Consider the following 14,073-nt stretch of genomic DNA (forward strand, 5'->3'; position numbering starts at 1 on the left):
AGGCAGTTATGAAGGCAAAAGGGGGTCCAACCCGTTACTAGCATGGGGTACCTAATAAAGTGGCCGGTGAGTGTATATTATATATGTCATATGGCAGTGTCATATGGCAGTGTTTTTTAAAGATTATTTTTTAGGAGAGAATGACATGCAGCAAAAGGCCACAGTTCAGAGTTGAACCCGGGCTTGCTGCGTCGAGGAGTAAACTTCCTCAGTATATAGGCGCCGGCTCTACCTACTGAGCTATGTGGGCGCCCACTCACTCATCACAGCGTCTTCACAGGCGCAGACAACAAACCTCTTTGATGAACAGAGATTGAAAGAACCAAGGACAAACGAAGACACAGCACATCAGCAGCAACTAACCATCCAGCACATTTGCAACAAACAATGTCCCGTTTCTAAAATGTAAAGTCTAAAGTCTAAATCTAAAGTTACCGTGTTTGACTTTTAAGAAACTCTGTGACGAACTTATATCCACACTTTGTATTAAGTTAGAGAATTAATTAAATAATCTTAAGACAAATCTACAAAGGATGAATCCTTCAACACGTTGGTCCTTTTTCCAAACACAAAGTCCTTGGTTGCTGTTATTTCCTGTGTTCTGTGTTGTCGATCTACATTCCTCTTCTTTTGAGGCTGCTTTGTGACTTTGAAACAGTTTTCTTGAGCTTTTTGTTCCCTAACCAAAAAGTCGGTGCCCCCCTCCCCCCGTCCCTCCCTTTCAGATTTAGAAGAAGACTAAGAAATGATGAGTTTAAGTTTAATATCCTCCAAGAGTCCTATTCTGCTTTCAACAACACAAACTCAACGATGCCCTGTTCAGATACCACGCCTCGCCGAGCTCTTTATCACTTTTATTGGACTGGGAATCGCAAACGTTGATAGTTTGGAAGAGATGGTTGAGGCCTCTGGGTACTGACATGACACTGTTTGCTTCAGAATGGGATGTTCAGAAACCAAAAAGTCCCAATACCACAAAAAAAAAAACATTGTTAAGGAAATGAAATAATTGTGCTACTATCCAAAAGGGAAATTTGTCTTTTTGTACAGGATTTTTCAGTCTAAGCACTGAAATGTTTCTTTCATATGGAGATGCATTCTGTTAAAAACAATTACCTTGGAGCTTGTTGTATGAATAACTTTAATTAACTTTGGAAATGCTTTCAACTGGAATCCTCCTGTGTCAATCTGTATTTTTAAATCACTGCATGAGCAATAATAACACAAAAGCAGGGACTTCCGGTTTAAACAGGAAGGGAGATTAAAGCTGTGTTCACGATTGGCGTCTTTTTTTTTTTTAAAGCTGCCAGCATCTGTTTTACATTATAATCCTGTGGAGTAAACAGCGTTTTCAATAGTCGAGAGAGCTTTTTTTAAACCCACCGCCAACTTCTGTTTTGCAGTTTGCTCTTGAAGTTGAAAAGAGTTCAATTTTTTCTTGGGGAAGAAATGCACTACGTCAAGCGCTTTTTTGCCAGCCGACCAATGACAAGCGGAGTAGCCAGATCTGTCGTTTCCATAACAACAAGAATTTTTTTTAAATAAAAGCCCAGCGAGTTATACGGAATGACCGGGTGCTCCCCACCACCACCACCACCACCAAACTGCAAAATCTTTCTTCTTCCAAAAGCACCATTGGGTTGCCAATTGAGGTTTTGTGTCAAGTATCTAAACAACTATTGGAGCGATTGCCAGACCAATCAGGAGTCAATCCCATCTGTCAATCATGACGTTTCAGCCCATTGTTATAGCATCAAATAACTAATAAAAACTTATCGGAAAAAATAACACTTGAACAAACATCGGCGTGATCAGAACTACCCTGGGTAACATTTATTTGATGTTTAAAATAATAGGTCTTCATTTCCCTACATCAATGTAACGCTAAATGCTCCAGCAGCGCTTAAGATTGTTTTCTTTTTGTATATCCGTGGTGTTGTAGTTCTTTCTGTTGCTAGTCCAAATATAATTAGCTGTAGTAGGACTACCTACTGAATAAGACCAACATGCAACTTATTTTGTAGCCAATCTAGACACCAGTCCTATAATGTCAATGAGGAAATCTGGGAATTGTTTCAGACAATGTTTTTGTATTTTGACATCTGACTTTTTTAGTTTGTCATAATAATGCCTTAAATTTAATTCAAAATGCTCTTAAAAACCTCTTAAAGTGTTAAATTTGACTTGGCAAAACTTGCTTGTGAAACCCTACTAAACTGACCTGGCAACTGAAGGAACTAGAACTTCCTGTCCATGAAATTCTCCCTCTGACACCTTTGTTGCCTCTGTAGGTATGGTGTCAGTGCTGGATCTGATGCAGGGCGGCTTCCCGTCCAGGGCTCCCTTCCACGAACTCTACAACATGTACCAGCAGTACATGCCGCCCAAACTCACCCGCCTCGACCCGCGTCTCTTCTGCAAGGTCAGTCCTCCGAGTCCCAACACCGGTCCCCGATCGGTGCTTTATTTTTCGTTTCAACGCAGCCACAGTTTCATGTTTACTGATTTTTTTTTTTTTTTTGTGTTACAGGCTTTATTTAAAGCTCTGGGGCTGAATGAGAACGACTACAAGTTCGGACTGACCAGAGTGTTTTTCCGGCCTGGGAAGGTGAGACCATATTGAAAATCAGCACTATTCCCAGTCGCACTAGCTAATATTGTTATTGTTCTCCCCCAAAGAAAGACAATAGATTCAAAGGGAAAGCACATTAGTCATCCTGGCAGTTGAGTTGAGGTGAGATGAGTTCTTTTTTTTTTTTTTTAAAGAACCAGAGCCAACGGGTTTTTGTTTTTCCACTAGATGAATAATTCATCACATTTTGGGTTAGACAACTGTTGGTGTTTTACAAAGGGGGCTATTTGGAAGTGCATTTAAGTTTTTTGCAGAGGACCTTGGTACACACTGTGCAGGACAACTGTAACTTTGACACTGCAGATTTAGCTCAGAGGAATGAATTAATACACACTCCCTCTGTTGGCTGTACTTGGCTGCTTTCATTACTCTTCACTTCCTCGTGGAAGGCACCAGGGGCAACAATGCACCGCCAGGATAAACATAACATCACATGGTTCTTGTAAATAATTGTTTTAGCCTGCAAGGAGCCAAAGACGGTTGGCTTTAGCTCTTCTGGATTCTGAGGAGAAACCACAGTCATAGTGATCCTTTTTCATAATATATTTTATGTTATAATGAATGAACGAAGGCTTTCTTTTCAATCTGTTAACATGATCGTGTGAAGCTTCTGAAACCTGATACTTGAGGGGCAGCTGCTAACAATAAGGAGATACTAGGACCCCAGGTAGTGCTCCAGGATTTGAAGCAAATTGAACATAGCGGCCAAACAGTTGAATAACAACTCCCGTCCCGCCACGTGATGCCAACTTGCCCAAAAATACTTTTTCCCGTAGATGTCTGTAAATCAGTGGATACATTTTTTGCAGCATCACAACCCCTATGAATTGACTCGTTTCACTGTCAGAATTTCATTCATTCGGTCCGATACTATTTTGAAAGCCCCATGATTAAGTAATTTAATTACAATTTATACTGTTTATGGATCCCCAGTGGGGAAATTGAAATTTACACTCTATTTTTGTTAGAAGTCACCACAGTTAGGACACTCAAGAGTACCTGGCAGTGCCCAGGAGGGGAAGTGGCATCTCTCCAGCTACCAATCCACACTCCATAGTTTGGTCCGTACGGGGATTTGAACAGACAACCCTCCGGTTCCCAACCCAACTCCCTAAGGACTAAGTTACTGCCACCCCAATTTAATCTACATTCAAGTTAGCGGAGCGCTACACCGGAAGTAGGCGGAGGTCAGCTGGCGGAGGTCTCTGGTGCGCTTTATCTATAGAAGCTGTGCCAATCATCCGGGTCATTTTATGCGTGAAAGTGGAACTTTTTTTGTGCCACTGAGCAACTCTCATAGAAATGAATAAGGGTCCACTTTGAACGCCTTATCCAGGTTTTGTTAAACATGCATGGGAAACACAGACATTAAGAAAATAATAAGTAGAGTTGTATTCAAATAAACAAATCTTTTGTCAACCGAAATCACACCTACTCTTTAAGCGATCCATTGGTCAATAGGGAAAAAATCATCTTCACGTTATCTCTACTAAATCGTCCATGGTGCACTCTATGTTGTCACAAATCAAACTTGGTAGAGAACTTCGCCATGGCGAGCTGGCTACCTCCGGTTTAGCGCTCAACTAACTTGAATGGGGAATAAGTAATGTATCCTGCTCTAGACTTTCCAAATGTTATTGGACCAAATCGGTCAATCAAGTCATTTTGCAGGGGTTGGTAGGCTAAAAAAATCATTTCTCTACCGATTAACAGACGTCTCTTTTGGTGTTTCTTGTTAGTCTTTGGGGGAAAGTCTTTTTGGGGCCCCAGGGCATCACATTTCGGGCCGGGAGTTACTATATTTAAGTTGCTTCAGATCCTGGGGCACTTCCTGGGGTACTGTTAACACCACATTGTCGGCAGTTGAGAAAAAAAATAATATGATGAATTCAGCCGCTTCTTCCATTATTAAAACAGCAGCAGCAGCCGACTCTCGATCACAACATAACAAACATCAACTGCGCTGTCTCAGAGTTGCTGTCTGCAGACTTGTGAATCAAGAGTAGTAAGTGTTAGAAGGCATTCAGCAGCACTGGTATGAACTGTGACTTTACTATAAATGATGCATGAAGAGAAAAAACTGAATAGCTCCAATAAATATTTACACTCATGCTTCTGGCCACGCTTTATGAAATGGCTTTCAAAGACTTCATCAGTTGTTATTGATCACCAGTCAGTGTTTCTCAGCTCGTAGAAGAAAAACAACTTTTGTGTCTGACCGTGTGTCTCTTATCTCTGGTTTAGTTCAAAGAGTTTGACCAGATCATGAAATCGGACCCGGACCACCTGGCAGAGCTGGTGAAGAAGGTCAACAAGTGGCTCATCCACAGCCGCTGGAAGAAGGTCCAGTGGTGCGCTCTGTCCGTCATCAAACGTAAGCAGACAACATACCATCAAGGGGTGTCGTCCAGGGGTGTAGCTGTGATTGCTGAAGTGAGGGGAACAGGTTGTGCAAGAGGAGGGTTTTTTATTGAAAGATTCTCTACTGTTTGTCTCTCGAAATCACAGATTCCGGGTAGCATACTCTTTTTTGGGGGGAAATGTTCAGTTTAATGTGAATTACAGCAGTTTCTATACCTCGCTAGTTCAGATAACAACGCCTCAGCTATTGTTGTCAACCCGCAGTGATTAATACAGCAGCTGGGTGAATGAATTTGTCCACCTATCTAGCGATAGCAGGGCAGCAACCCATCACAGCCGACTCATTTTGACGGGAAAATATAAGGCTACCTCACCTTGTAATGGGGAGAAAAATGCATGCCCGTACCGGTGGTTTTTGTCAGAAATGCATTAGTGTACAGTGGTCCGGGGTCGTAATAGCCCAAATTTGGTGGCCTCTGGCACATTCCAATATCACTATTCCATCATATACACGGGTCCGCTACGCCCTTGGAGTCACAGGAACAAAGTCAACTGACAAAAGTGATTGAGGATGTGTATCCATAATGGTTATTAAGTTATATCGCTACACAATAAGACAAAATAGTTCAAAAAATGATTGAGAAAAAAAACAATGTATAACATATTTAAGTGTGTGTGTGTGTGTGTGTGTGTGTGTGTATATATATATATAATAATATATATACACACACACACATAAATATATTATACATATATATATATATATATATATATATATATATATATATATATATATATATATATATATATATATATATACACATATTACGGTACATTTTTTGAATAAATTATTACGGTATAAAATGGTATACCGCCCAGCACTAGGTTTGCCTGCAGACTAGACAAAATGCAGCAGGTCTACGGCTAAAAGTTGAGACCATCTCAACTTTTGGATGAGCCCAACCCCACCTCACGCTGCGGTGGCCAGTCATGTAACCCAGAAATAAGACTTGTCGGTGTGTTTTGAGCTATAGTTTGAGGCGGAAACACCACAGGAAACAGGAAACACCACTGCCTCTTTCGCTGCGACAAGTACGTTTTAAAACACCAAACAAAAGCACTGAGCTGCCCGGGTGTTTGTGGAACAGCTAAAAGTTTCTTGTAACAACATTGCACTCAGTATGTCTCGCTCGTCTTCCTTTTTTTCCTCTCTCTTGTAAAATGACGCTGCCTTCAAGTGCGCTCGGAAACGTTGTCTATAAACAATCTGGCGGAAAACAGTAACTGCCAAATACAAAGTGTACTTGGAAAGACAAAAAAGTCCAGGGTGCTCAGGAAGTTTAGTCAGATGTTTGAAGGTGCTCTTTGGGAACGGGAATTCAATTAAAAAAGGGGAACGCAAGGTACTCTTCTTCAAAATTAATTTTAGAGCCTTTATTTTACTGGCTACTTCATAATAGAAAATGTAAAAGAGAAGCATCCCCTGCACAGCGGCACAGACAGCCTTCTTCCGGGTGTTCTTATGCTTTGTTGGGGGAGGGTTTAAAGTCCCCATATTATGAAAAATCTCTTTTCCTGGGATTTGGGATGTTATTTTGTGTCTCTGGTGCTTCCACACGCATAAAAACTTGAAAAGTGGCTAACTGTAGCACATGCTAGCGCTAGCATTCTAGCTTGTTCTCAATGGCAAACCACTGCTACAACACACACTAGTTGAACTATTTCCTGTCCCTGTTCTGTAGGTATTCCACAAGTGACCCTTGTTCAGGAGAAGTATTCCAGCTAATACTGCCTTGGACTTACCAAAGTTGGAGAAAGCGTTATTTAGCTGATGTGATCTTACCGAGCTATTGAGCATGTGCGGCTCCCAACAAAGATAGTTAAGAAGTGTGATGTCTCATTCTGTAGCTAAAACAGATACCTAAACACACAGGGGGAAAACAGGATCTGCAGCAATCTGCAGTACAAAAAAAATATGGTGTTTTATGAAAATAAAAACCATGTAAACCTATTCTGACACAACCTCCAAATAGAATGAAAACCTGAAAATGAGCAGAATATGGGCGTGTTAAGAACACAACAGGACGTTACACAAATGGGTTAATGTTGGAAATCGGATCATGCAAACAAGAGATGGATCGATATGCACAGATGGCACACGGAAACACCCAGGGGCCCTGTTTATGGAGCCAAGTGCAGCAGTGAAACACCAACAATGGGCGGTGTGCAGTGGTGCTGGAGGAGTGGCATCGCCGCGCTGTCTGAGGAGAGTTTGTGTCAGTCACTGTAGACGGTGATCATAACGCTTGTGTCTCTGATTGTGTCTTGCTCTATATTTTCTCTTTAGGTCAGGTTTAAATGCAGGACTTTACTTGATGTGGAGTGTTTTTACAGTGAGACATTAGTACCTTTACTGCAGTAAAGAATGAATTCCACTGCTGTATATGTCTCTCGTTTCTTTCTCATCACTCTAAGACTCTATCTGCGTCCCACTCTTTGTTCTCTTTATCGATCAAATCGAAGTTGAGCTTCATTTGCTGGAACAGAGGCAAGTGTTGCTGAAGCATATCATCATATTTTAAATGAATAAATGTGTCCAATCCACAAGGCAACTAATGTTACAGCAGCAGTTAGAAAACTTTTTTAGTGTTTAGTAAATACGAAGCCATTAATGTGGTCCGTTATTTATGCCGCGGACGTTAAGTGTTCTGCGGCCATAACCAGATGAAATGAATTTGGCGGAAAGTAGCAATGTTATCGATCTCCGTCTCTACTGATTTTTCACCCTCCATCTCTCCAGCTCTCTAATTTTCTCACTTCAGTTCAATTCAAACCGGCGTCATTGGCACAACAGAAAAAAAAACACATCTTTGTTGCCACGGACGGGCTGAAATCTAATCACAGATAATTATGTTTAAATTCTGCAGATGTAACAGAATTTAAACTATATTAGTGTATGATTGCCTTTCACGAGAGACTGTCTGGAAACTTGGTGTTATCCCCATTTTTAAACATTTAGCTTCGGACCGCTTGAGCAGAAAAAGGCACACAATATTTCTGACATGGTCACACAACACGTAGTACATGTTGCATTGACACAAACTACTTCTTTGCTAGTCCTTTTTAGCCCTGCACTCAGAGCACATCAGTCAAAGTCAAGCCAGGCCCTTTGCATTATTTGGTCTGGCCTGCATATCAGTTTAGGTAAACAATAGGTTTTGGCCCACCTGGTTGTACAAAAAAGACAATCAACTTTTCAGACTGCAGTTGCGCAAGTCTTGAATTTTGGTGGATTTGCCAACTTTGAGACCTAGACACTCCCCCAGAAGCAGAGCGTTTTCATATTCCGGCTGAGAAACAGGTTGCTGAGAGTCAGCTGTGTGGTAGCCTGCTTTTACAAATTTGATCTTTGTTTTGCTATATTTGCTAAACTCTTATGATGGCCGGGGAACTTTTTTGATTACTTTTTTTAAAGGTCCCATGGCATTAAAATTTCACTTCGAGGTTTTTTAACATTAATATACGTTCCCCCAGCCTGCCTGCGGTCCCCCAGAGGCTAAAAATGGTTATAGGTGTAAACCGGGCCCTGGGTATCCCGCTCTGCCTTTGAGAAAATTAAAGCTCACATGGGCCGACCTAGAATCTTGCCCCTTAAGAGGTCATAAGGAGATCCAGATCCCAGTTACTTCCCCTTTCTTTGCTTTGCCCGCCAAGAGAGTTTGACCCACCCACAAGAGTGAGACATCATGGCTTTCAAATAAGCAAAGAAGGCAGTTGGTCAAGGACACACCCCCAGCCTCCACCTTGCCCCCCATCTCTCCTCCTCAAAAGCTAGACTCAGAAATGGCACATACTAAGGAAAGCTCATTGTGGGACTGGCATTAGGGGACCACTAAGGTCTATATAAAAGAGACTTCAGATACAGTATTAGGGGACCACTAAGGTCTATATAAAAGAGACTTCAGATATAGTATTAGGGGACCACTAAGGTCTATATAAAGAGACTTCAGATACAGTATTAGGGTACCACTAAGGTCTATATAAAAGAGACTTCAGATACAGTATTAGGGGACCACTAAGGTCTATATAAAAGAGACTTCAGATAAAGTATTAGGGTACCACTAAGGTCTATAGAAAAGAGACTTCAGATACAGTATTTGAGGACCACTAAGCTCTATATAAAATGCTTTGGATGACCGTCTTTTCCTTTTCTTCCGTTCCTTGTCTGTCTCTTGCAGTGAAGAACAAGATCTTGTACCGGACCAAGGCCTGCATCCAGATGCAGAAGACTGTTCGGATGTGGCTCTGCAGAAAGAAGCACAAGCCTCGGTGTGTATCACCTCCTCCTCCTTCTTTTTCTTCTTCATCCCTCTCTGTCTTTTCCCCTTCCTCATCTGACCCCCCTCCCTCCTTGCTACATCACTTGTCCACTTCCTCTTTGACTTCCCATCCTTTCCTCAGCCCTCTCATCTGTCCCCCCCACATTTCCCACCTCTTTTCTACCCACCATTTTCCCTCTTGTCTCCATATTTCACTTCATTCTCCCTTTGCTTTTCTTCTCTGCTTCATTTCTTTCCTCCTCTTTCTGGTCTTTCTCTACCTCTTTTTTTGTCCTCTCCTTTTCATCTCCCTTTTTTCTCCCTGCTGTGCTTTATGTTTCCAGCCCCTGCGTCCTTGCAGTCTTTTTTATCTTTACTCAGTCTTTCTCCTCCATCTTTCTTTCTCTTTTTCTCTTTCTTTTTTTCTCCTTCCTTCCTTCTCATCCCTCTCCGTCCTCCCACCTTGCTGTCCAACTTGTCTACCTTTCATTTTACTTTCCATCCTTTACTTTTTCCTGTTATCTATTTAGTTATTTTTACATATGTGTTTTCCTCTCCTTTTTTCCCTTCCTCTTCTCATCCCCTTTTCTCTCATCCAGCTTCACTCCTTTCCTTTTTTCAAACTACTTTTTCAACTTCACATTCTCCGCTTGGAGCTCTCTCCTTCTATTCCATTTCCTATCCTCCCCTTTCCTCCACTTTTCTTCCTTTGCCTATGTCTGCCCCTTTCGTCCTTCCTTCTCCTTTCTGTTAATCTCCGTCTTGTGCTCTTCCCGCCTCTCCTCCTTCGATTCCTCTCCCCTCCCTCATCCTCATCTTTTTCCGATTCCTTCTTTCCTTATTATCTGCCACTTTCACAGCTCAGCAGTGACAGTCTGCCTGACACGCGCGCGCACGCGCACACACACGCACACACACACACACACACACACAGACACACACACACACACACACACACACACACACACACAGCACTGCTTATTACCTCCAATATTTGAAAATAAACAGAATAGACTGAAAGGGGGAGGCAGGTAGGAGGAAAGATGGAGTGTGTGGTTGTTTTTTCCCTCTGCAGGGGCATTTAGCCTGATCTGCCAACTCGCTGGCCCGTAAATAACAGACTGTGAGTTTGTGTCTGCTGGGTTAGATTGAGTGTGAGGAGTATTAATGACTTGGGCGGAGATTTGGTTAAACAACGCAAGTGACAAAATGAGCTGAAAAAAACATGCAGCAAATCAACAGTTATCTTTTTGCAAGTCACGTCATAAAATCCAAAGTCCAGACCAACAAGTCCCACGTACAGTCCAGGTCCTTGAGTCCAGGCAAGGCATTATGCAACTTACGTTCATGGGCTTCATGTTTTGCACATAGATTTTTTTTTCCTTTTGTTAGCCACGGCGGATGTCTGCGTTATTCAAAGTATCAATGTTGCCAAGAAAATAAAGGCTAGATTTTCTGTGTTTTTGTAGTCTTGCTTTGCCAGACCTTCCTCCACAGCACCACTGGTTTATTGGCATTTCTTTAAACCAATCACAATTGTCTTGTGCGGTGCTAAGCCACAGTGCCGCTGCAAAACAGCCTCAGGAAGGAACATGTCTATGTTCAAAAGTAGTTTTAGTCGTGCAACAGAAAACTCAGATTGGACAGATAGTCTAGATACCTGTCTGGATTTACGCTGCAGAAATCTGAGGAGCAGGTGACCATAGTCCTCAGAAACCCACTACAGCTTAAAATGGTAGTATTTCCTGCGGCACCGGGGCTATCCCGGAAATAAAAAGTTGTTGATATACGCTAGTTTTTGTTTGTTTGTATTTTTAAATACATTTTGGGGCGTTTTCAGCCTTTATTTTGATAGGACAGCTGAAGACATGAAGTGGAGAGAGAGGGGGGACTGGCATGCAGCAAAGAGCCGCAGGGTTGGAGTCATCCCAGGCCCCCTGCGTCAAGAAGTAAACCTCTCTATATGGGCGCCCGCTCTACCAACTGAGCTGTCCGGGCGCCCAGGCCAGCGTTTTTGTTATCTAACGAGATAAAAGTTTGCTTTCCATTTGGTTTGAAGACAGCTTAAAACTCAACTTACTTTATTAAATACCCATTACCCCAACTTTATGGAACATCAAACATTGTGAATGTAAGAGCTCAAAGACAAACTTTGTTGCTGGTGTGTATGTGTTTCAGGATCGACGGCTTAGTGAAGGTGCGTAACCTGAAGATGAGGATGGACCGCTTCACCGAGGTGGTGGCCGGGCTGAAGGAGGGCAAACAGGAGATGAGCAAGCAGACCCAGGATCTAGAGAACGCCATTGACTCCCTGGTGGCCAAAATCAAGGTGAGAGAGACGGACATATTGACCTAAAAACCTCATCAGGCTGCCTGCGCATGTGTGCTACCCGTCAGCTATGAATTAGGGCTGTGCAGTTCATCGGTATTTGAGTTGCAGTTACGGTGTTTGCTCCTAATGATCATGAAAACAGAGTAATGGAGACAATAGTGTTGCAAATAAACTGTTATTTTGTCTTGTCTTTAACTGTTGATGAATGTCTTTCCAAAAGTCAATTAGAAATCACGTTAAACAATTGTTTTCAACGTTCACCCAAAATAATCACAATTGTGAATTTTCTTCCCCCACAATCAAGCAGCCCTATTATGAATGTCATATAAAGCCTAAATTCTTCCATAAAACCTCATCAGGCTGCCTGTGTGTGTGCTACTATTCAGCTGTGAATTGTGTAAAGCTTAAATTTGTCCATATATCCCTCAATGGAAGCTCTTTGTTGCTGCTCTGACAGGCACATACATGTGAAGAGTTTCGTTTCTAAATTAGGATTTTGAGTGTTTTGACAAAAGGTGCCACCTACTCTCGGTGAATGATGGACAGCATGAAATTAAACTGCGTGCCTGTGCAGGTCGACAGACCGCTGGAGCCTTAAGGCCCCTCTTAACGAAATAAAAACAGGAATGTTATATTTTTAAATATTAAACGATGAAATCCAGGTTGAGATGTTTTTTTTTCAAATTATATGCAGCATAAATAGCTTTTCATGTGGATGGATGAAGAGATGGAAGAGATTTTTTGACTTGATGAGGGTATGATTCGGAGATCTTTACCCAAACGGATGAGTTGATACTGTCGCCTCCTCGTTATCATAAGTAGGGCCCAAGCTCAAAACTGCCAGGGCCCAACGGGTCCTGCCACTCAGTATGCTAGGAACCTATTGTTTTGGTAGGGATTATTTTTCTGCAGCACAATTACATTTTAAGGGGCTTGAAATGCTGGAAAAGTCAGAAAATTGTGCACACATGTCAGACAGACTTCCTGTAGTTGGCAGTTGAAACAGGAAGTGTTGCGTATCTTGGCAACAGTTTATCGGAATTAGAGGAAACTCAGCACAGCTGGTCCCCGTGCTCCACTGTGGGATGTGTGAAAAATTGAAGTTAATCGCCCAGGCATCCCGCTAGCACCCCCGTCGTGCTGGGAGGGGCACGGGCCCGTTCATCGCTGCTTGCAGCCGTAAAGGTATTCGCCCTTGAACTGGATTCAGTTGTGTGCTTCTCTCTGACTTTAAGGCTGCCCTGCCTTTACATAATCTTCCCTATGAATGTCATGAATCTTTAATGCACTACAGCAGCTTCATTTTCATAATTCCGCAACGCTTTCTTCTTTATCTACCCCCCTCCTGCTTTTTTTACTTGAGTAATACTCATTGAGGACTCAGCAGTGAGGCAGTGTCATGCAGCTTTGTTGAGAGCAACTAGCTGTTGGAGGATAAAGGCTGCCGTGACAGCAGATGCGCATGAATATTCATTTGCTGCGAGACAGCAACACGTTTCCCTCCTCAGGTTTTTATACCTGCCGCCCCGGCAGCTTCTGATGACACCTGAACATAGCGACAGCGACCTGTGAGATTTCTGATGCTCTCAACTGGGATTAAAGCACTGGTAGAGACGTTATGGCCCTGTGCTTCAGTCTTTGTCAATAGCGGTGATACCCCATCCAATCATAGCGAAGAACATCTTCAATGTTTTAAATTAGGCTGTGATTATAGATGCTGACAGCTTTACTTTGAAGGGGTATGTACAGGAAATAAACTTCCTGTAAAAGATTTCCCGTGTGTATAATAAGACCTGGATACAGCGTTCATGCAGAGTCCCGTATTCCTGTGAGAAGTTGCTCAAGTTCAACTTCGGTCAGACGCACTACAGACCTGCCGGCCGAGCTGGTTGCATCTTTTTTAGAGCTCCGGCAGAACTTCCTGCGGCACGGGAATAATCCTCAAAATGAAACGTTGCTGATATAAACTCTTATAACTCCGATTTTGTGTCCGTCAGAGCACCATGATGACCCGCATCGATATTGACCACGAGTACCGGGCGTTGGTGACTCGGTCGGAGCAGCTGCTGACCGCCATGCAGAACAAGAAGAAGGAAGAGGAGGAGAGAGAGAGGCTGCGGCGCATCCAGGAGGAGATGGAGAGGGAGAAGAAGAGGAGGGAGGAGGAAGAGCAGCGCCGTCTGCAGGAGGAGGACGAAAGGCGGCTGTAAGTGGGAGGAGTGGGACGGGGGTCAGGGTGTGACGGGGTTCAGGGTGGGACTAGGGTCAAGGTGGGATGGTGTTCAGGGTGGGATGGAGGTCAATGTGGGATGGGGTTTAGGGTAAAACAGGGTTCAGGATAAAATGCGGTTCAGGGGTCAGATACTACCCTATTTGAAATGGGCATACCTTTACATCTTTAATAACAAAATAGATAGTTGTTTAGTGTT

General features: G+C 42.8%; 1 protein-coding gene across 6 annotated transcripts in view; it reads left to right on the top strand.

Moving 5' to 3' along the window:
* myo6a (myosin VIa) overlaps positions 1–14,073 on the top strand; it is a 122,507-nt gene that overhangs the window by 81,507 nt on the left and 26,927 nt on the right. For all 6 annotated transcript variants that reach the window (XM_034899852.1, XM_034899853.1, XM_034899854.1 and 3 more), the window contains exons 21-26: positions 2,292–2,422; positions 2,531–2,608; positions 4,877–5,006; positions 9,232–9,322; positions 11,491–11,641; positions 13,642–13,850. In XM_034899852.1, the coding sequence (XP_034755743.1) occupies positions 2,292–2,422; positions 2,531–2,608; positions 4,877–5,006; positions 9,232–9,322; positions 11,491–11,641; positions 13,642–13,850 (790 nt within the window). The remainder of the gene's footprint in view (positions 1–2,291; positions 2,423–2,530; positions 2,609–4,876; positions 5,007–9,231; positions 9,323–11,490; positions 11,642–13,641; positions 13,851–14,073) is intronic.

The sequence above is a fragment of the Etheostoma cragini genome, chromosome 18, assembly GCF_013103735.1.
Source record: "Etheostoma cragini isolate CJK2018 chromosome 18, CSU_Ecrag_1.0, whole genome shotgun sequence".
In the NCBI taxonomy this organism is placed as follows: Eukaryota; Metazoa; Chordata; class Actinopteri; order Perciformes; family Percidae; genus Etheostoma; species Etheostoma cragini.